The 22418-nt window shown below is 39.0% G+C and overlaps 1 protein-coding gene across 2 annotated transcripts in view; it reads left to right on the forward strand.

Annotated features, from left to right (window-relative positions):
- CRB1 (crumbs 1, cell polarity complex component) overlaps positions 1 to 19743 on the forward strand; it is an 84063-nt gene extending 64320 nt beyond the window's left edge. For both annotated transcript variants that reach the window (XM_026043841.1, XM_026043840.1), the window contains 2 exons: positions 1919 to 2045; positions 19049 to 19743. In XM_026043841.1, coding sequence (XP_025899626.1) covers positions 1919 to 2045; positions 19049 to 19264 — 343 coding nt within the window. In that variant the 3' untranslated portion in view covers positions 19265 to 19743. The remainder of the gene's footprint in view (positions 1 to 1918; positions 2046 to 19048) is intronic.
- The last annotated feature ends 2675 nt before the right edge of the window (positions 19744 to 22418 follow it).

Below are 22418 nucleotides of genomic sequence, written 5' to 3' on the forward strand. Positions count from 1 at the left end.
CTATTTTTATATTTTACCTATGCAAGGTAGAAATTCATCATTTTATGCATGGACACAAATAATCCATATAAGGATGGCACTGTATGAAACACCCAGTGGTGTTTTAGCTTGTTACTTTTCTTACTGAATGCCTAAACATGAAAATGGAATTATTGTTTAACAAACAAATTTAGAAATATTTTTTACATGTTATATTTTAGTAGAGAGTCCATCATCCTTCCTCATAGATAGATTTATATCTCKCATGATATTATCACAATTTACACTTAATATTTATTAATTTTCTATAAGCGACTCCTGAGTCGGGAGGCTTGATGGCCTCAGTGTATTAGGTGCTGTGGAAATATAGGAAGACTTTTGCCTTAAGTGCAATTAATATCACATAAGAGTATAATATACAAAAGTTCAGCACGACTAAGCTGTACTGGTGCTAATAAAAACAAAGCAAGTTTCAAGAAAAGATTTTCATTCTCTCAAAAACTTATTAGCCCACTGACTTTATTGAACTAGTACAGTAAGCTGCAAATATTAGATGAAATGAAAATTTCCACCCAGTGGAAATGAAAATTTCCACCCAGTGCACAGTGTAGTTGGCAGAAATGTCTGAGTTRTACTCTTTAAACCAGCCAGAAAGTCCTCATGCCAGCTCACAGTATTCAAAAAAGGGTTAACAAAATCATAAAAAAGGTATAGTCTCAAGCAGTTCTTTGGCATGATTTTTCTTTGGGCTTCAAGGTAGGAGAAAAGTGCTTTTTCCTTCTTCCTTCCACTGCCAGGCAACTTGCTAACTACAGCTTTGGGAATGAGCCGTCCTTGCATCCAGCCCACTGGCTGGCAGTAATCTCTATTTTATAGCTCCCATGGTTCTCATATTAAACAGCAGTTTGGTACCACGCATATTGCACTTTAACTTACCATCACAGTGAGGCATTCTTCTCTGTTGCGCAAAATTGACTATTTATCCTCTTTTCCTCCAGGCTGCCAAACTGTAAACTGTTCTGGGTTCATAGAACTTAGAAAACAAAATGAGAGTTTCTCTTCACACATGTGAGACTTCTTTTTCTAACATTCAAATATGTCAGTTAACAAGAAAATCCAAACCAAAACTCTCAAACAGAGCATTTCTGATGGAATTTTTCACATTCTTTTTCGCATGCAAATGAGATCTAATTATTTGACAAAAATGGCATTAACCACTAGCACAATTTAAGAAAAGAGTGGACAAAAATTAGGGGGAAACCTTATTGCAGAAAATTGGTAAATCGTTACTTCATCTTTCAAGCAATCTCATACACTCTTAAATTGTTTTTCTTGAAACTGTGAAATCTCAACTTTCCTTCCTCATAAAAGTTAACTCAAAAACATTTAATGGTATCTTTTTAAACTTACAAAATCCTCTTCTGCACTTGAGACATTCTTACAATTCTGCTCACGTAGACCAGACCGCAGATTCTGCCGGGCATCTTTTGTCATTCCTAATTGAGGAAAAAAAGGTGAGCATTCCCAGTGGCACTCAGCTGTGAATTACACATATTTGCTTGACTTCAAACCAAGTTACTGAGCAGGGAAAAGTGTCCTCGGGTCCCAGTAACAATCAAAATGGATAAGCAGGTTTTCAGCAGTACTTGCCCTGGATCTGCCTCTGAATCATACATAAGAGTTTCATTTTACGTCACTAAGCACCATTTAGCATGAAATGCCCTATAGAAATGAAACTTCTCCTTAAGTAGCTTTTTTGGAAGTAACACAGGAAGTTCAAGATTTAAGCATGGCTGATAAGGGAGTTAATAAAATCACAGGCATGTGTGCAAATACACTGCAGMATTCAAATACAGCATTCTCCCTGCAACTAAACGTGCCCGTTTTATGCATTTAATTTGCAGTTTCAGATGCTCACTCCTTGGAATCTTTTCCCTAGGTGTGAAAAGGACATTGATGAATGCAGCTCCGACCCGTGTCTGAACGGGGGCCTCTGCCAAAACCTGCTCAACAGATTCCACTGCCTCTGCGACGTAAACTACGCTGGAGACCGCTGCGAGATAGATGTAAGCGACCTCTCCTTTTTTGTCTCTCTACTGCTGTGGCAGAATCTCTTTCAGCTTCTCTCCTACCTTATTCTGCGAATGGATGATGATCCAGCAGTCGAGTGGGGTGAACAGGAAGATTATTAGCAGGTGTTAAAACGCTGTATTTTAAAGCCATTGAAACAACAGATGCCTTGACCAAAGAGCTTAGAAAAGCAGTACAAATATCAGAGTTAAAAATCATTTTTTAAATTTTTTGAACATAGGTGAAATAATTTTATATAATCATTCTTCAGCTCTGGCTTCAATTGTGGGAGCAAATCTTTTAGGTAAAAGCATGTTCCTTTTWTCATAATACAACGAAGTGAGCGATGAAAATTCTGTGTGGCAAATGTTCAGGACTAGGTTCTTATTTCATTTATCGCTTTGGATCTGTTTGGTCTGTTTTAGTTCTTTCRCTTAATTTTGGAACGAATGCTAGCAGATCTTAAAAAATATACATTTCATCTTATCTCCCCCAGAACATTTTGCCACATAAATGCTGCCAGCATGCAAAGCAAACTGGTAAGGCACAAAAATTAAAGGGAACAGTAAGATATACTGATGGTGGCATTCAAGCCCAACAATGAGTGGCAAAGAGCCATTGGCTTTAGTGAGGCTAATTTTACCATGAAATGTTACAGATATCACTATCCTTGTATCACATACTATTCCTATTACTATTTTATATTTTGTTCTTGCGTTTGTGAAACTTTCTATCATAACTCTGGCTAATCAAAAAATGGCTTGGACTAACAATTCACAACATCCTGAGTGCCCTTTTATAGACACCCACCTGATACCCACCTCAGCAAGTGGCAATCCCACATTCATATCAGCACATTTGTAGTCCATACAATGCTAACTAAAAGCAAAGAAATAACAATTTTTAAAAATTCTAGTGCAAAAGCTGATACTTTTTAGCCATAACTTTGCAAACCAAAACTTTTMAAAATCAATTTTTTTTTCCTTACTGGTTTTAACTGAACTCCCAGCTAAGTAAGTGAAATGCTTATTTTAAGTATTTTATAGAATATTATTTTATTATATTATTTTATARAATATAGATAGACCACAGAATTATATCTATGACTGATATACTGGAATAAATAAAGACTTTATTCTGATATTAATATTGAAGAAAGCTAGGAAGCAATCCATGTGATAASAATGTCTTACATGCTGTTGCTATATGAAAAAACAAATCGCAAAGAATACCTATGTATAGAATTTGCAAAATTCCTTCCTTTAAATTTTAGAAACTCGATATAAGAATGTATGTACAATATGAAAAACAGGTTTTACAGAGATTTGAAGGTATATATGTTCTTCATCTAGAATACATTCATGGCAGTGCAGCCATTCAGGCTTTCTTGTTCAGAATTCACACCATAAAAACTACTTTCTGTTACRGTAACTGAGTTCTTTCCTTCCTCCAATGCCTTGCCATTATGAGCATCTCCTGCCTCCAGAAATGCTGTTCCTTTCTTTGTACATCTGTATTCTCAACTACATTGTGCACGTGTACATAACTTTCCTATCTTTATACACAAAATAAACATTCTGCCTTTGTCTCTATGTCTACCTCTCATTTTCTGCTAATGACTCCATTCATTTGCTTTGAGTGTGCCATGACCTCTGAATGCTTGTGCTTTATCATTACACTGCTCCAAAATCGATGCTGTATTATCCTAATTTATTCTTCAGTGCAGGACCAGGCCTACTGGTCCAAACAAGCTCCAAGGGGTTCCAGTTCAGTCACTTGGAACCATTTTAGCTGCAATATTGTGTTGGTCTATCAAAATTACCCATCTCAGATAGCTTTGGTGCCTTGCATAGTCAACTAAATAAACAAGTCCCCAAATCAGTGATTCARAATTAGGAATTTTTACCACACGGTTTACTGTGGTTTACTCTTAATTACTTTGTTCTTCCTTCCTTACTGTCAATGCTTACAAAGTTGTTTAGGGCTAGGAGGAAGTCTCTTACCATTTTGACAGGTCATCTGGTTCCAGTGAGTCCACAGATTGCAACTGTCCCACGCACAGGTGTGCAAGAGGCCAGGGAGGAACTGACTTCACATTTCTGGTTTAAAAAAGTGAAGAAACCGATATCAGATTAATCAAAATACATTTATTGACTACACCTTTTGAGAGAAATGCAGTTGTAGGTCATTTAAAAGTGTACAGCTATGAAAGGAAGTAAATGTATGTAAATCTGATCTCAAAGAGTTTTTAAAGATTTAAGGAGTTCAAAAGGCCTTCACTCTAGTTGAAAATAAAGGTCCAACAGATTCTACAGATCTCTAGAGTTGCCGCTTACTGTAATTTCACTGCAATCTTTTTATATTTGCTCTTTATTTAGAAAACCAGATTCTAAAGGTAAATGATTTTGTGAGAACCTCAGCAGAAATTAAAACCAGAAAGAACACCAGGATCATATAAGACAGGRTGTTGAGAACAGCTTAGAGAACTGTGAACCCAATATGCTCAGAATTAGAAGGATATGAGACAAATAAAAAAAGAAACCAAAGAATCAAGCTCATGATTTTTGGAAGTGAGGGTTATGATTCTGAATACTGATACCAAGAGAAATGTGCTCAAGTTCTGCTTTAAGTAAGGGAGCTGCTGCTCTGCAGCACTGTGGTTGCGCAGCCTCTTCCAGCTGGTACCACTTCATCCTCCTGGGTGCACGGACAAGCATCATGCACTGGAGGTTACGATTCACAATTAGTGCTATTAAAAATACACTGATAAGCATGTAAAATATGTTCAATATTGAATCTAAATTCAATAAAACTCTCTCAGGCTTCCACAGCACAGACAGTTAGAATTTTGATTGAACCCACTCTGCAGTGATTAGCTAATGTATTCATTAACTGCAAGGGTTAGTAATATGAATGTAGTAAATGATACTTAATTACAATAATTAATGCCTGGTGGCTCATGAATAATGCATTCTCCAGCTATTTACATATTCATACTTATGAGGCTATTAATGGATAATTATCATTTTGACTGAAAGATGTGGACACCAGCTATATAACTGCATCATATTTTCCCAGTGTTATCGTGGCTTTACTGTCTGTTTCTATATTGCTCTTTTATATGGCTATTTTGCTAATATGCACAGAGATAAAAAGTATTTTTTTTCAAGAGATATAGAGAGCAACTTAATGACAAATATATTCCAGATGGTGAATTTTCACACTGCACCAGTTGTATACCAGTATTCATATGAATTTAGGTCTTGAGGTTACCAAACAATTGTGCAGAATTTTAGGATATTCTTTGAAAAGAAAAAGGCCTTTTCTCTCCAAGGAAGAGTATTTCCAACATTAAGAGGTGCCGTACAAGAGCAATGCTCATGTTCTGTTTCTTCAAATGCAAAGAAAAATGCAAAATTCCCAAAGAAATTTACGTATTCGTAAGGGAGAGGATTTGGTGAAGGACTTCTCTATGTGACAGTTTCTTCAGTACTTCTGGTTTTATCCTCACCTTCCTACAAGAAAACTCTCATTATGTCCATGGAACTACGGGGAGGGAAAAGTACTACTCAGCATAGATGAACTTCTTACAGCCTGTAGATATTTTATTGAAATAAACTCATTTCATTCAGTGAAATAAATTTTTACTATTTTTATTAGCCTAGCAGAGTCAGCGCAACCAAGTGGAAGAAAGCCTGGAATTTATTGTTTTCATGTCACTCACATAATTGTGGATCACACATCATGGCAGAATCTTTGCAGTTGGCTGTATGAGCCACAAAGAAGCCAGCTTTATTCCTGTGCCAGGTCAAATGTGGAGTAAGAAGAAACATCTTTAGATTTGTAAAATGAGCAGTTCTGCTCTAGAAGTCATTGGAAATGTCACAGTGGCATTTTTACATTTTTTTCCCCTCCAAAGCAGAACAGCTCTCTTATGTCTTTTGCTATTTTCTGTTAGCCTCTATTCCAAACACAGGACTTAACTAACAACTTTAAACGGTATATCGCAACATATTTAAAGTGTCATAACATTAGGATGCAACAACAATAAGGTTATCTAATATATCTTAGCAGGAAAAGACAAGAGGGCTCCTCACGAGCCCTGCATTGCTGCACGCCTCAATGCAAAGCAGTCGAATTCTTAGCGTGCATGGCAAAAATAAGCAGAAAAGGGAGCCCAGATGACATCAGACAGCACAAGACTCTGCAGTACAGGGATCGGCTGCACTGGGTATTCACCTTACATGTTTAGCATGCAGACTAACACAGTTTGTCTGTACTGTGCACCCTGTACACTGCAGTGGCATTGCTTTCCTTTTTCTCACCTTCCGACGTTATCCCTGCTGACTCGCATTCACATCACGTGGGCATTTACTTCAGTCATTGCTCATTTTGTAACAAAGTCATGTACTCCAAGCCTGCACTGTTCAGCTGCTAAATATTACACCTTTTTTTTTCTCATAGAGCTCATGTAGCAATAAAGCAGTAGGTTTAGTAACTTCAGAAGGGATTCTGGAAATTTGAAACAATTAACTCAAAATATTTTCACTTTTTTTTTTTTTTTTTTTGGTGAGAAAAAGCACAATTACTTCTGTCTCCCAGTCATCTTGGTAATGAAATGATACTTCCGACCTCTTCCTAAGCACTATCCAGACAGGAATCAACATTTGGTAGAAGTTCTGGCACTTCTGTTTATGATGATGATTTAATGTCTAAAGTTCATATTTGCATTTACATTGCTTTTTTAAATGCGAGAGGAGAGAAGATTATTTTGCTGCAAATATTAAAAAGGCTTTTATTTGTATTTCCCACAGAAGTGATATTCACTGGTGAATTTTCAGAACTTTTTCACAAATATGGATATTTGTCCTGAAAATACCAAAACACAGTGCTCTCCCAGCAACAGGCACTAATCACCTGTGTGCTTGCACTGGTACCTAACATGATGCTTTCTATTTTCTGGGCAACTTGGGGGAAAAAAAAATAGCCAGACAGACTATAAACTTGCTCTAAACCCATAAATCACAACTAGCTTAACCGACTAAAAATTTCTACAGAATAGAAAAATGCATCCGCACTTGGAAGCTGAAAAACATAGCCCAGCTTTTCACCTGGATGCTTTTAGAAAAATAGAGGTTACTGTAACTTACCCAGAGTGCGACCAGCAATCTGCTGGGATCCAGTGCTTGTCCCGGGCACCAGAATACAGATGTGAGCAGGGCTTTATGTGGAGTTTCCTGCAGGATTAGGATCAAATTGGCTTCGGAGTAAGCTCATTGACTGCCATTACTTTTAAAAAGACCAGCAGTTTCCTGTCCCTTAGGTCTGCTTTATATACAGAATGCCAGGTACGGTAGAGGGAAATTTCCGAGGCTGCAGTTTAGGCTTTTTGGAAAACTTACCCTCTTTTATTCAAGTGACTAAATGAGAACCATGAACCTAAAATCCAACCACTATTTTATTTACACTGAGTTAGCTCTATAGCTCATTAATATCATCACTATATGATTACTTCAGACTAACAAACACATCTTGTATACATCTAGTACATTAATACCTCAGAATATAATCACATACTTAGGACTGCTGTCTCCAAGGTCCAWGAAACCATAATGTTTCCAGATAAAACGAGGCTGGCATGTTCATCAGCCTATGTGTCTCTTGATGAACTATGCCTGTGAAGTGTGTTCTTGGCACAGGCCTTTTTAGTTCTTGCTAAGAAATTTAATTCCTAATAATGCCTGAAAAATTTTGCATGCTTTATTGAGCTTCTAGAATATTTTTCCATTTAAAAAAAGCAATAAAAAGAATTTCTTTTTCTTGAGGATCTGATAAATATTTTTGTTTCGAATGATCAGGACTATTTATCTGTTTTGATATACAGAGGCAATTAAATGAGAGGCAGAGCTTGTTACACCCATATCTGAGGTTCTTTGTACTTAAAAGCACATCAAAAACAAGTCCTCAAATTTATTTAAACAATATTTGGGAGAGCAGATTATTCTCTTTGCAAGAGGAAGGAGCGTGCAAACAGAAGCACAGCACTGCTGTAATGTAATGGAAAGGACACGAGAATCAGCAGCTGTGCCCTTTAGAAACCTTTGTAATTATTTATCTTGAGCAGGTTTTGTGCTGCTGCAGACGCACTTGGCTCTTGCTCCACATGGGCAGCAACTCTGGCGATTCTCAAGCACACCACTAGTCGACAGTCTAATTTACTTAAGAAAATGGCAAGATTTCTCTTTATGCCCGTGGTTTCGGGACCAGGACCGTGGCTGGTGGACACGAACCCGGCAGCTCTTCAGYGGGTAACCTGGAGAAGGGAGCTCGGAGGCGGAGGGAGAGCCGGGCTCCCCAGTGCAGCCCGTGCACCCACACATGCTGCACAGCTCCTACCCCCAAGGGACAGGGCGCTCTGCTCCAAGAGCCGCTGCTTTCTGGGCAGAAGGAGACGTGCAGCTGCCCTGCTCATAGTCCTCCAACAGCACTTGTTCTCCCTGGTTGCTTGTTCCCAACTCTCCAGGAAAGGGCTGGATGGTCTGAACACAATAAACCTGCCTGATACTTGTTAAGTCACAGCTGCTAAAACTGGAGAGAAGATGAAAATCTCCCAGTTAGGCTAAACAGAGCAGTAGGAACAGGCACCAGCGCCATGAGGCCTKTCAACCACCTCCTCCACGGCCAGTTCTGTTTGTATGTTTGTACCCCTGCGATCTGGGCCGACTCCAACTCCTCAGTGAGATGAGAACATGGGCATGTTCCTCCTTCGCAGAGGAGGAACGACCCTACACTGTGGTGTAGCTTTTCTCTCTCAAAGCTGACTGTTTTGTGATCCACAGTTGATCCATGGCAGGCAGACTGTGCTGCATCTCGTGGACRTTTCCCTCATTCCTTCCTTATTGCATTGTTTCCTTTAATCAAACATAAAACTCATTCAGGATAAAAGAAAATGCTTGGTTTACTGGGAAAATGAAATATACTTCCTAAAACCACTACTAAAAGCTGGCTTATTTTGCCACTTTTTACCCATTTGGAAATTGTAATCTTCATACAATTCCTTTGCCCATACCTTCAGTATGTGACACTGCTAGAGAAGCTTAGAAGTTCATGAGGACACCTGAATAATCCAGAGCAGAGATGATTCCCCAAAATACCTTAATACTGTTGGTGTTGCACAACATTCCTCACAGCCACCAGAAAAGGTTACCACCATTTGCACCTATGAGGAGGTGCTGGAGACAGCAGATAAGTAGACAGTGAAGGTCAGGGAAAGGAAATGATGCAAGGAAGAAAATTAAACATAATGGATTTGCAAAAATCACCCAGATTAGGATAGTAGTGAACTCCTGGGCTGTATCTTAGCTCAGTAAGAATGTCTTAATCATTTTAAGGGAATGCTTATGGCACATCTGTAAGGTACCGAAGTGTTATCGTGTTGTCCTCCACTGGGAGCTGAGCAGAGGGAGAAGGGAGACCACAATCTGCCAAAGATTATCACAGGATATATTAACCATGACACTTAAAAAAAAAAAAAAAAACAACACTATTGGCGTAACCTGCTGCTAAGCAGCAGTCWCTGACACAGTAAACTTGTCCAAATGGGATTAGTAAGGAACTGATGTTTCTATTCAGTCCTTACCTACCTCCACCRCTGCAGAAGGCTCCAGGTCTGCACACATGCTTCCAGCTCCAAATATAACTGGCCTGACTCAGAAACCTGAAGCAACATATTGCACCGTGAGAAAGGTCTGGGTCATGACCACCTTATCTTCTTCCAAAACACTCCTATGAGGTGACTCAAAAAACACCAACTATCTGTCTTTTCATAACTGCTCAGTGTTGCCAGATTTAATTCAATTTCTGCCTCTCAACTTCATTAAAACTATGATTTTCAGTAAAAAGCGTAACTAATTTTATGCCATTAATTTCCAAATAAGAATGAACTTGACACCCATCTTATATGAGTATACATTAAATAACAAATTATTTCAATCATGCCACAATTTAACATGGAAAATTGAGCTCACTGTTAGCATAAAGTACAGAAAAATTAATTCCTGAAGTTGGATACTTGATTATTTAACATGTAATTTCTTGCCATATATCATGACACTCACAAGTAAACTCGCAAGTATTGATATTTTTACAGTCTCCTGGTTATTCCAGTGCTCAGGACAAATCCAACAGAGCAAGTTGTGCTGCAGTCTGGAGCAGCCTTTAGCTTCAGCTTCATGCCATGCTCTTGTTCACTTGCTTTTTGTAGCTGTCAGATGCTTTTTGTTTATAGATGTGCATGGCTAATTCTCCTCCATAAAAAAAAAAAAGTATTGCAGCCTTCAGCATGATTGTAGGTGAACAAGGATGGACAGTGGTACCTGCTCTGCCCCCATCGCCAGAGGATTCGAGTGCAGCAACACGCTGACTCCAAAGAAATGGGTCGTTCACTGGTTTGAGGCAATTGCAGATGATGAGAATGATGGAGACAAATCATGTTGGGATCTCGGACTATTTGAAACCAAAGCAAGGCCCTTGAGCCATCTTTATCCAGCAGTATTCCCAGAGGGAGCGGAGCTGGGCCYGCAGGTGCTGTCCTGCCCCGCAGCMTTTGCCCTGGGAGCAGTGACCRACCACTCAGCCTCCCACATACGGACTATGCAAGACTGAGGCTATTAAGAACAGAGCTTAGCAGGAGGGATGCTTAGACTACTGATTTTGAGCAGGCACTGAGGCCAATATCAGAGATGCAGAGCTAAAAAGGCAGAGAAGGAGCCTACCTCCACAGATAACAGTGGATTTGGCTGGATTCCCATAAGAAATGCTTTCAGGGATCCTCCTCCACCRAGGAGCCTGCAGATCTAAATTAATCATCTGGCTGCAGTCACAAGAGATGTGCCCTCATATCAACACTCTTGGTCTTAGAGGAGCAGAGATAAGCCCAGGTAGCTGAACTAGCAGATTCTTTCCCTACCTTCAAGCACAATCTTCAAGAAAATCTCTTGAAAGTGTTGGAATTTCGCCTAAAAGAGAGATATTGACAAGGCTGAAATTTCTTCCTAGCATATTAGGGTAAATCTCCCTAATCTGAACTACAGTGTGTTTTCTGATATTTATCTTTAGGTGGCAGCAAGGTAAAAGCCTGGAATAGAAAGTTGAGACTACTGTAAAGCATTTTGAGCTCTTTTCTTCATGTACTGTATTGGTTATAACATATAAATAGACCCCACAAACTACTTCTACCTTCACCAGATATACCAAAAAGCAATTATTGCATTAGGCTTCATCCAGATGACATTCAGATACAAATCTGTTGAACTCTGCTAATATTACTACAGTGACTAGACAGTCAATAACAGCGAGTTTTTGACCTGAGAATCTGTAAGAACAGAGTTAAGGTTCACAGGTGGAGACAGGCCCGCACGCTCCTATCAACAGGATGAGGATTCGCTAGTCAAATGAGCAGCCAAACACAGCTCAGTAAATTCACCGGCAAATTAAAATCAAGTTTAAAAGGATCAAGTTTAAAATGAGGCTTCAAAGAGTACTTATGGATGTAGAGGTATATATGTGTGTATATATGTATGTGTGTGTATATATATGTGTGTGTGTGTGTGTATATACTTATACTTCACTTATACTTTTCAAGTATGCATATCTCCTAACATCTCTACTGAAGCTTAAATGTAATAATTGTTCTCTCATCAACTTTCTACTAGAAAAAAAAAAAACTAGCAGAATAAAAACATAACCAAAGTTGTTATCAAGGAATATAATTAGCTGAATAAAGTGACAGTGTCATGTACTGTGCTAAGGCAAGCATCATGCAGCCAATAAAGGTCTATCGTGCACCCTTAATATTTACAGTTGGAAGCAAGAGATGGCTGCAATGTAAGTGCTGCACCCAGCAAAGGGTGGCTGTTGGCGTGATACCTTGTTGTGTGACAGTGTGAAACAGCCCAATAGCTACTTATTTCATTGCCACTTGACAGCATCATGTTAATGCTAGGTAGCAACACATGGCTGTTTTGCAGAAGCTTCGCAGCAGGCAGGAAGGAGGATTTCATGGGACATCTTTGGGATTGCCAGCCAAGCTGAGGAGCAGAGGATGCAAAGGGGAGCAAAGTATGTTGCAGTTGTGAAGTAAAACAGGCATCATAGCTTAGGTCCAGCTATGCCGTGCACACTGACCCCCTTGCACACAGCAGCCTCTTATTCCTGTGGGAAGAGGCAGGACTGAATTTCACCACATGTTGCAGTCACTGTTGCAGAGAAGTGGGAATTAGGGGGAGTTAGGGCTGGTGCACACAGAGCAGGGATGGGGCAATATGCAGATATTCACCTCAGCAAGCTTTGGACTGCCAGGATGCAAACACCTCAGCAAAATTTCTCATGCTTTACCCTAATACAGAGAAGATCAGAATGCAGAGTCCCAGAAGGTATATAAAATTCATAAAGTCAAAAGCTTGTACTGGAAATGGCTTAGCATTGCCCCTAGGATAACACTGATATCATGTGTTACCATTTCCTGCCCAGTTCTTGCATGCAAAAAGTGTCCTTCTCAGGCCTGTCTTCAATATGACAGCATCAGTCTCCACACACCGCTCTACTCAACACCTACAAAGTGAACCAAGAAAGCAGTTTCTAAATTCACTCTTCTTTCTTTCTTTCTTTCTTTCTTTCTTTCTTTCTTTCTTTCTTTCTTTCTTTCTTTCTTTCTTTCTTTGTAGCTATTTCGCTCTGTCCATCGACACTCTCCACCTCTTTTCCCTGATCTTCAGCACTGTTGCACCTTTTTCCTGCTCTTCTCCTCCTCCTTTTGGGTTTAACCCATGGGTCCCCTCCACGCTCTGCTCTCCTCCCATGACAACAGGCCCTGCCACCAGTGCTTYCCAAGGAACATTTCCCTTTCCAAGGAACATTTCTATTATGGAAACTATATGAAAGCAGTAAAACTCAAAACAAAAAAAGCTAGACACGGGGCAGTGATAGAAAGTTACTGCTTGCAGCAATAATCCTTTATTTTTAAATATTATCCAGCCCTTCCTCCCAAGATRTTTGTCTGGCAAGGCTTTAATCCATCCCCAGGATTTACTCATGTTTCAAACCCTTAAAGCAGGTATACCCTATGGAGAGACAATACCCGATATACTGTTACTCGTGTACAGACAGTAATTATATATGATACCCCAAAGCTTTTCCCAAACTGAAAGGGGATGATGCACCCTGGAGACTGACACCTTTACTAAAACACTGTCATATTATTTGTTTTGTCTGTGACTTAGCAGCTTTGGGACAAATTCCTCCTCGGCATGATTTGCCTGGGTTTATACCAGCTATAGCTTTTCCCTCTTATCCTCTCAGATTGCAGCAGATGGTTAAGTTTTTACACCAGAGGCTGTCAAGAGAATTTCAAAAGGCATCTCGTAACAACACATTGGAGCCGCACGCTTAATCTGTGCTGCACCAACACGATGATCTTAAAACGAGCTGGAGCACACTTACAAAATTAGCACTGGCAGTTGCTGCAGAAACGTTATCAAGGAGCCCCAGCTTAATGACAGCTTCGCTCCCAAACTGCCAGCCAAATCACTTCTCCGCGGATAACCATCCTGCAGTTGTCTGGGAGGAAAAGCTTTTAATTCTCTCCTAGGAGRGGCTGATCTAGTAGAATATCTAGTGTTGAGCGTAAGGGGCTGTTTGCAATCGCTCTTAGCTAAGGACTTTCTCATGGCCGTGGCTGAGCTCAAGCTCAGTTCAGTAGCCAAACAGTAAGCACTAATTCTTCTGCCTAAGCCAGACCATGCCAGACCTGCTGAGCACCACTGCTGTGTCATGGCYGGACCACTTCCATTAAACAGCTTATACAACCAGGCAACAACATCACAAGTAGAGTCCCAGAAATTGTGGTTACTTTATGCAGCCTGTTCTTTAGAGAGGAATTGCTAAAAGTGAGCTTTAGAGTTGGAAAAGCTGCATCCAAAACACTGATGTTGTACAGAGAAGGCTACCTGAGCTGAAAATTATTGCAATTAATATTCAGTAATTTGCAGTGCAGTTGCTCCTCCAATAGCACCTGATGCAGTAAATATGTTTGATATATGCATTGCACTGCTTCCAAGCGCTCTACTAGTAATCTTACAGATCTTTCTGATTTAGAAAAAGAAAGGAGGTGATCTGATCATAAGGTAAGGCCAGTTCGGTTAAGAACTTTGTTTTAACTGGTCTGCTTTACAATTAGTTGCAAAATTTTAGAGTGTTCCATCTCAATTTCCAGTTTCTTGCTCCATTATAATTAGAGCAAACTTCCTCATGAACTTCTATGGTGTCACAGTAGTGTGATTTCAAATATAGGAAGAAAGGTTGCAAGAATTTCTTAGGCAGCTCTGCTTTCCTTGCAAGCCCAGCTCATGCTAGGTCTCAGTCCTGTTTAACTTAATTTTCTCCCAGGACACTACAACAGATGAAAACAATTCCTTCTTGACAAAACAGATTGCATTTTTCTAGTCTATAACTAGTCAATCTAGATGATCAATTTATCACTTTAGCTGCCATCAATAATTCTGTATTTATGCTTTGGTTTCAAACACAAATTTACAAAAGTTAAGCTTCGATGTTTTCCAGGAATCCACTCATTCAAACTGTCAGGTTTCAACTAAGACAAACTACTCAAACTACATTCAGGCACAAATATTCATCAAAAAATAGAAAATCAAAAAAGGATCATTTACCTAAGATATTGTTGGAGGGGTGTCACCTGTGTATGCATTATACCATGCACCTACTGCCCAGGTCAGAATCAGAAAACACCAGCTCCCCAAAGAGAACCTGTTAAACATCAGATGGGTCAATCTTCCACTCATACCTTGGATGCATGAAATTATCCTATTACCAATACATTTAGGGATCTATTTCATTAACAGAAATATGTGTACATCTGGTACATTTTGTCCAAAGGAAAACACGTACAATGAGGTGCTGCTGACCGTCTGTTGYGGCTGGGCGTCAGGGAATTTTGTCCATGGATAAGCTGGACTTCTTGAACTAGAAAGTAACTCTGCAGGTGTCTTTATAGATCAGGGTTTCTCTCTCRGTTTCCCACTTTCAGAAAATGCAAATATTTATTTTATCAGATAATCCTGAAGCTCATTAGGCATAACATTTAAAGTACAGAAAATATCACACCTTGCAGGAATATGACTTCCTTCAGACAGAGACACACCAAGAATGAYTATTGAATGGGAGGGCCATAGAAAACACATCTTTGAAGCCCACAAAATACACTGAAAACATGTTCAGTGGACAGAAGGAAAAGAAGTTGGGAGCAGGGTCTCACTAGTGACAAAAGTAGAAAATGGGCTGTGGTGCAGCACAACCCCCATAAGCACCACAAGCCCCATAAGCACTGCCTCCTTATTGCCACAGCTATCCAAAGTGGGAGAAAGTAAATAATTAATATATTCTGTTATACATATACACACTAGTATAGATAAAAGAAAATTACCTGATCAGTAATGTGTAAAAGTGCAATCATCGCAGAAGGGCCCACGTGGACAAAAATATGAAGAAGAAAACCAGGATAAAGTGAGCAGTTAATGCAGTTAGCTAGGATACCCAGAATTACAAAATTACAAAATTAGCTTCTCATTTCCAAAGGCCAGTGCAGTATTTGGCTCAGCTGAACAACAATCTGTTCAAATGAGCCCAAACCGGATTTCAAATAAGCAGCCCCACAACAAAGTCAGCACRACTCTTGGGACTGGGAGGCTGGTGTTTAATATAGCCAGAGCAGCTACTTTTAGTGAGGAACATCAATAGTTGCTTGCTTGTGAAGGTGGGGAAAAAAAATCACAGAAAAAGGGACTTCATGTACAGCTAATTTAAGGTACTTATATTGGAACAAAATCAGTCTATACTTTTATGATCACTTTACTGTTGTAGACTTGTGTGTGACTGACTGGATTTCTTGCCAAATTGAGATCCTTATTTGAATTCAACCTTTAACAGAATAATTTTCTGATAAGACAGTTATAAATYCTCAATGAAATATACTCACTGTATCTATAGACTTTTTAATCAAGTTAATGGTTTAATCAAGTTTCTTCAGCTGCTCAAATTATCCCTTTGTGCCCTCAAAGCTTTCCAGGTAATTCTGACATGGATTATGGCCGCTCAAGCCAATCGTCCCTCATTACCTCAGCAAACGGTGTTGATTTGGGGGCAGTAAATCTGGGTGGCACGGATCCGATTTTCTCCCTGTGGATGAAGCGATAACCTCGTGAAGGGGGTCCGGGCTCGGGAGCCGTCGCCAGCTGAAGCCCTCGCGCTCACAAGCAGCTGCTGAGCTCGCAGGCAGCATCCGAGCGATGACGGAGCAGGGAATTCTCCAGGGCCTGGCAATTTCCTGTGCTTTAAAGCCTGCGTTGATGTCTCTGTCTTGCTAAACACCCAGAATCAGGGATATTTCTGTGGGAGTGCTGAAGTGAAGCCTGATTAGTTGTTCACAGTGCAATATGCAATTGCTTTCACAATCCAGGGACACACTTGGAACCCATGGAAATAGTTGTATGTGGCAAATCCCTAATATTCGCTCGCTATAAATTTACTGTGTGGAAGAAGGCTTGCTCACAGAAAGAGAAAGATAAATGAAAGATGGATAAATGCTGATGACCTTTGACTTATGAGCTGGGCTCTTCTTATCCAAACATATATTTATCTACAAAACAAACAAGGAACCAACACTAAACAATTATTCTTCTCATCCAATAGCCAAACAGAAAGCAAACCAGGCCTTACAACAAATTTCCACTTTTTCATAATCTAAAAATTGTAATCAAATTTTAATCAATTTTAAAACTTTAAAAAAAATCCATTTTGAAATGAAACTAGCTAAACCAAAAAAAAAAAAACCTTAAGTTCAGAGGGTTTTGTTTTTTCTTCTTTGCATAAAACTTGTCTTTAAAAATAAAATCAGATTAATTTGAAAGATATGAAAATGAAAATGAAAAACTCTTCATAGATTCAGAGATACGTACAAAAGATATTACAAGAATATGGGCTGGAAGAAAGGAAGGAGAAGTTCAAAATGTTGATAAATCAGAGACAAAAATATCATCCCTTTGCCAGTGGAAGGGAACTTTGTTCACAGAAGCTCAGCCTAACTCTCAGGGCAGCCAGCTTAGACTATCTCGTTCCTCAGTTTCCCAAAGTATATGGTGAAAATAGTATACAGCTTCTGAAAATAAAATTTCCATTAAAGATTTTCAGTCTGAGACCTGGAATAACGGTCTTAAAGTCTAACATAATATGGGAAAAAAAGAAACCCTCATACCTCAAATACAGCTAGTAACATTATCTGAAGATGAAATGGCCTTCCTAATGCAATATGGTTTTGTAGACCAACATGTTTCACGTCACCTTGTTTCAGAGCTGGAGTCACATCACTTGGCATAGATTATTTCTATTAGGAAAAAAATATTTTAAATTATCACAGGAACCATATATTCAGTCATCAAGGACAAATGAAAATAATACTCTAGCCAGTCATGCATCCCCTAGGGAGAATCCCTGAGCCATACTTGCTTTTAATACTAGAGCAGGACCTTTTACATCAGTGGGGAGGTGGAAATGGAAAAAAAAAAAAAAAAACAAGGAAGGATAGTTTTAACATTTTTCCTCCAGCATTGTCATTCGACCAGAAAAGAATCTGCGCAGCATGTGTCCAAACAACGGACATAGGGCATTTCCACAGAAATCAGGTCTTCTTATTGCTATAAGAATCATAGTCCATCATTGCTGCATGCAAAATCATTCTCAGGATGGTACCTACCAGCCAGCAGGACACTTGGATATTCCGTAACATGCAGCGAGTAAATGGAAAATAGGGTTTTTAGATCTGCTGTTTCTCATTTCTAAATATTTGGGGATTTGAAAGTTCAGCCTCAAGCACACATTCATCTGTGGCAGTTCGGTTGTCACTTGCAATACTAATCAAAAGATGATGACAGAATCTGCCCAGAAGGTTCAATCCTTCCAGGGTCATTCTGTCCGTAGTGACCACTTTGCACAGTAACCGCATCACTTCCATCTGGCTTCCATCACCAGAAACATTTTCTGCCTATAAAAGCTTTCATATAAATATATACAAAGCAATCATCTACTAACTGTAAGATTTCTCTGGTCTAGTGCTTTTAAGATTTTGGGGKGTTTTTTTACTGAAAGTTTGTTTATACATCACGGTTTATTAGTATTACCATGTTTTCTACTGTTAACTAACAAAAGAACACAATTCTAGCAATTTTACACCCATGCTGCATTTGGTGTGTTTCTGTAGGTGAAGGTACAAATCCAATAGGTAGAAGATGAGATGGATGAAAATCTTAACACATATTCATAAGAATAGACTGATTCCTCACTAAATGTATTTCAGTTGCATTCATTCAATATGAAAGTAAATGTCTACTGTCAGAAATGTCTGTAGAAATACTGTGTTTTATAAAAATACTTACATATTCAAAATTCTTGAATATGTAAGTACAACTATTCCTAGAAAYTTTAATCCTCCAACAGAATTTCCAGGAGAAACAGAATTCTAACTAATATCCAGTCAAAACAGCTCGTGTTTGACTTGCAGTAGTAACGACTAGCAATAATCTGTTCCCAAGCAATCACAGACAACAAATTATTATTAAAATAATCAAATAACTGCCAAACTACTTCAACAGTGTACAGTCATACTAGATCACAGATGATTTTGAGACAGAAAGTTGTCAAATGAAATGAGTCATTTCATGAAATTAACCCAGCTCTGCCTTGTGTGTTACATAGCACTAGAGCAGAGTCCAAAGTATAAAATCTGGAGGGGCTAGTTTACTTCCAAAAAATGGTGCTTCAATAGTAGCTCTTTCTTGCATAGGATGATTTTTGTTTTCCTTTCATAGTACCTCAAGTGTGTTTCAGTATTCTTTTAACCCGAATTATATTGCAATTATTTCAACCCTTCTAGCTGACAGCTGACTTGATCTCGAACGTGTTCACCTCCATTGGCTCAGTAACGCTGGCCTTGCTGTCGATGCTCTTCTTGGCAGTGGTRGTTTCAGTCATCGCTGCCAATAAACGGGCGACTCAAGGCACCTACAGCCCCAGCCGGCAGGAGAAGGAGGGATCCCGCGTGGAGATGTGGAACATGGTGCAGCCTCCGCCCATGGAGAGACTGATTTAGGAGGCAGCATTCCTGCAGCCTGGAAGATGGCCGAAGCAGGACATTGTACATATGTTAGATATGTTCATTTTGATTCAGATACCAGGAATATTCATTTGAAGATTGCAATGACTTTGGACTTTCAATATTATTTTCTTGAGTTGAGTAACATTTGAATTATCTTAGTATTTAAGTGAACCAATGCCAATTCTCACTGGTTTGGACCAATGTGTTCAAGGACAATTTTACTTGCACTGGAAATTTCAGCCTTGGTGACGAGCAGAAGGCATTACGAGCAGTAATAGCTTCTGGGATACACGTTAAGTGCCTCTCTATCAGACACCACATGAATAACAGCTTCTCATTTGTGTTTTACTTGGACTGTGTAGCAATCGCTGCTGCAGACAATGCAGATAAATCAAATAAGCCTGTACAATAAAGACAATTTAATTTTGTTACAAGAGTTTAGCAAGAGCTGTSTCTCAGCATATCTACTTTTGTTCTCTGAGCTGGAATTAAAAGGAAATTTTGAAAAAAAATCCTTCACAAAGAAAATAAATGTTTCAAATTTAATGGGTTTTCTTTCCTTCAGCTCTCTCATTTTACCCACTGCTCCACCCTTGCTATTGAAAAGGTCTCCACTTCAGTCAGTACAGGCACATTTCTCCATGGATAAAAGACCATGCTCTAAAATGCCCAGCGGACACAACCAGTGGGCCTCCTGGAAGGTCTGGAATCTCAAGCACCTAGTCTTCTGCCACTTCTTGATTACACTACTGCCTAATGGCCCATTTTAAACCACTATTGCTTTTTATGTTGTAAATACATGTCAGCTGCAAAACCAGCAATCAGACTCATAAATGTGTTTCCCAAAGTCATTGGGAAATACCAGGAGAAAGGAAGAATCCGCATGCAGGGAAATACTGAGGAAGTGTCAGTGCTGTCCTTGGAGTTCAGACTTCTTATGATCAAAGGCAAGTAATTCTTTGTGCCTCARTTTTCCTCTGTTAAAAGAAGGATGATTCTGCTTAACTATCTCATAATCTTCATTATTTTCTAAAAAGGTTGCAATTAGTTTTTCAAAAAGACACAATTGCATATAAGGGAATAAAAGGCAAAATGGAAGAAATCTTGTAATAATATAGACTTTTGAAAATCAGGATGACTTAACAATTATAGCAGAAAAAGATGTGCCCAAAAATACACAGAGATCATGTTTCTTTTTCAATTTTAGAGACAAACTGTAGACAGACACACTAGTTTTCAAATGCTATCAAGAAATAAAAGTATAAGCATTGTTTCCACAGAACAGACACAACACAGTAGCGGAAAGCCGATAATATTCTGCTTTTCCTGCATTTCAAACTATTTGTTCCTCCAGTTGTGTAACATCCCAGCTATACAGGCATCAGGCCTCAGATGGCTATTCAAGGAGTAGCATAATAAAGTACATACACTAAGTATCCAAGAATTGAATGGATCATTTTAATTAATGATCAATTCATAATTCATTTTGATAGAAACCCTTAAGGGACTCCTGAAGATCAGTTTCACTCACATTTATTTCCTTGGTAGATGATTAGGCAGTAACTACAATAATAAGCACATTTTCTTTTCTTTACAGTCCTTACAGATATCTTTCCTAACAAGGCACTAYAATAAATATGAGTGGATGGTAGGCTTCAAACTGAGTTTAAAAAGCAGAATAAATGCACAACAGATTTTATTCCAATTCAATTTACAGCTTTCCTACTGAAGCTTATTATTTTGAATTCAATCGTTATTTTACAGATGCAGTTTAAATGCAGAGAGTTCAAACAGCAACTAAGGAAAGAAGAAAGYTACCAAAATATGACAGTAATATTCAGAGATTCTGGGAAGAGCTCTGTGAACTATGGCACCACATAACAACAGATACAGTAACTTATAATTGAACTCTTAGTTTAGCCTAGTACTTGTCTTATGAAACAATGCCCTGGGTATATGTTAAGCATGATCATTTCTGGAAAGATACCTACATATTTGAGAAAGAAGAATACGATTGAAGGGGTGTGCAGCCCAAGGGAGATACTGCTACACAAATGACATCAAAGAATGATGTATGAGAAGGAGGGACTATAAGTAAGGCACAAGCTGTTTGTACAGATTTTTGCCTATTTCCCCTAAGGCTCACTGAAAACAACACTGAAGACCCCAAAACAAGGTCACTTTCCAGGAAGAGATGGCAAAGTGGGCAAAGATGCACAGTCATTCGTGAGAATAAGAGGACAAGCAAGGAGTAAGTAGACAAAAGAGCTGGAATGATGCAGGCTGGCATAACCTTGTGCAAGAGAACTTTGAAAATGAGGAGAAACTAGACGCAGGAATTAGGAGAAGGAAGTGCAGAAAGGTAAAATAGAAACAAGGAAGATGCTCCTACATAATTGCTTTTTATTCTTGGTTTTCAGGTCCATGATACAATAAACATCGCATGACCTAAAAAGAGAAATTAAATACTTGGAAATTTTAGTGACTAGCAAAGCTGGAGAAAGAAAATCTGAAATGAAGTCATTTTGGGAAAAAAAAAAAAAAGAGAAGTAGAAGGATATAATAAAAATCTAACTTTGAAGTTACCATACTTTGAGCAGGAGGCTGCAATAGATGACCTCAAGAGATCCCTTTCAACCTAAATTATTTTATGCATCTAAGATAAAGATGCAAAGGACAGAAGAGAGAAAGGAGCTGGAAGTCAGTTTGCACAGACAACGAACCTGAAGAAAAGTTCACAGTGAAAGATAAAGCAAGACTAAGGAAGTGTCTGAAAGGTCACTTTGCTCCATTCAGTGATTTGAATTGGAAATGGAAAAAGACTTGTACATCGGTAGGAAAATATTTGACAAGGTGTTGTCAGACCAGGGAATCTACAGGGCTAGGCCAGACAGCCAGGGAAGTGTATGGAGATAGGAAGAGATGGAGAGGATGGAAACCTGAAGGGCAGTAATCAAGACCAGAGAGAGCTATTGAGGAATGCTGCACTGTGCTACTGTCTCATTATTTGTCTCAAAAGCTAAAAATAGATAATTTGCTAATGGCCACTTGCAGCATATCAATTCAAAAAAAAGAAAAGCACAATATGTTCCCAAACCGTGAACATTTCATCTTTCTCTTCAACTCTTTACAGCCTKTTTGTGCAAAG

Source organism: Nothoprocta perdicaria, unplaced genomic scaffold (assembly GCF_003342845.1).
Source record: "Nothoprocta perdicaria isolate Ctin4 unplaced genomic scaffold, notPer1 scaffold_34, whole genome shotgun sequence".
Taxonomy (NCBI): domain Eukaryota; kingdom Metazoa; phylum Chordata; class Aves; order Tinamiformes; family Tinamidae; genus Nothoprocta; species Nothoprocta perdicaria.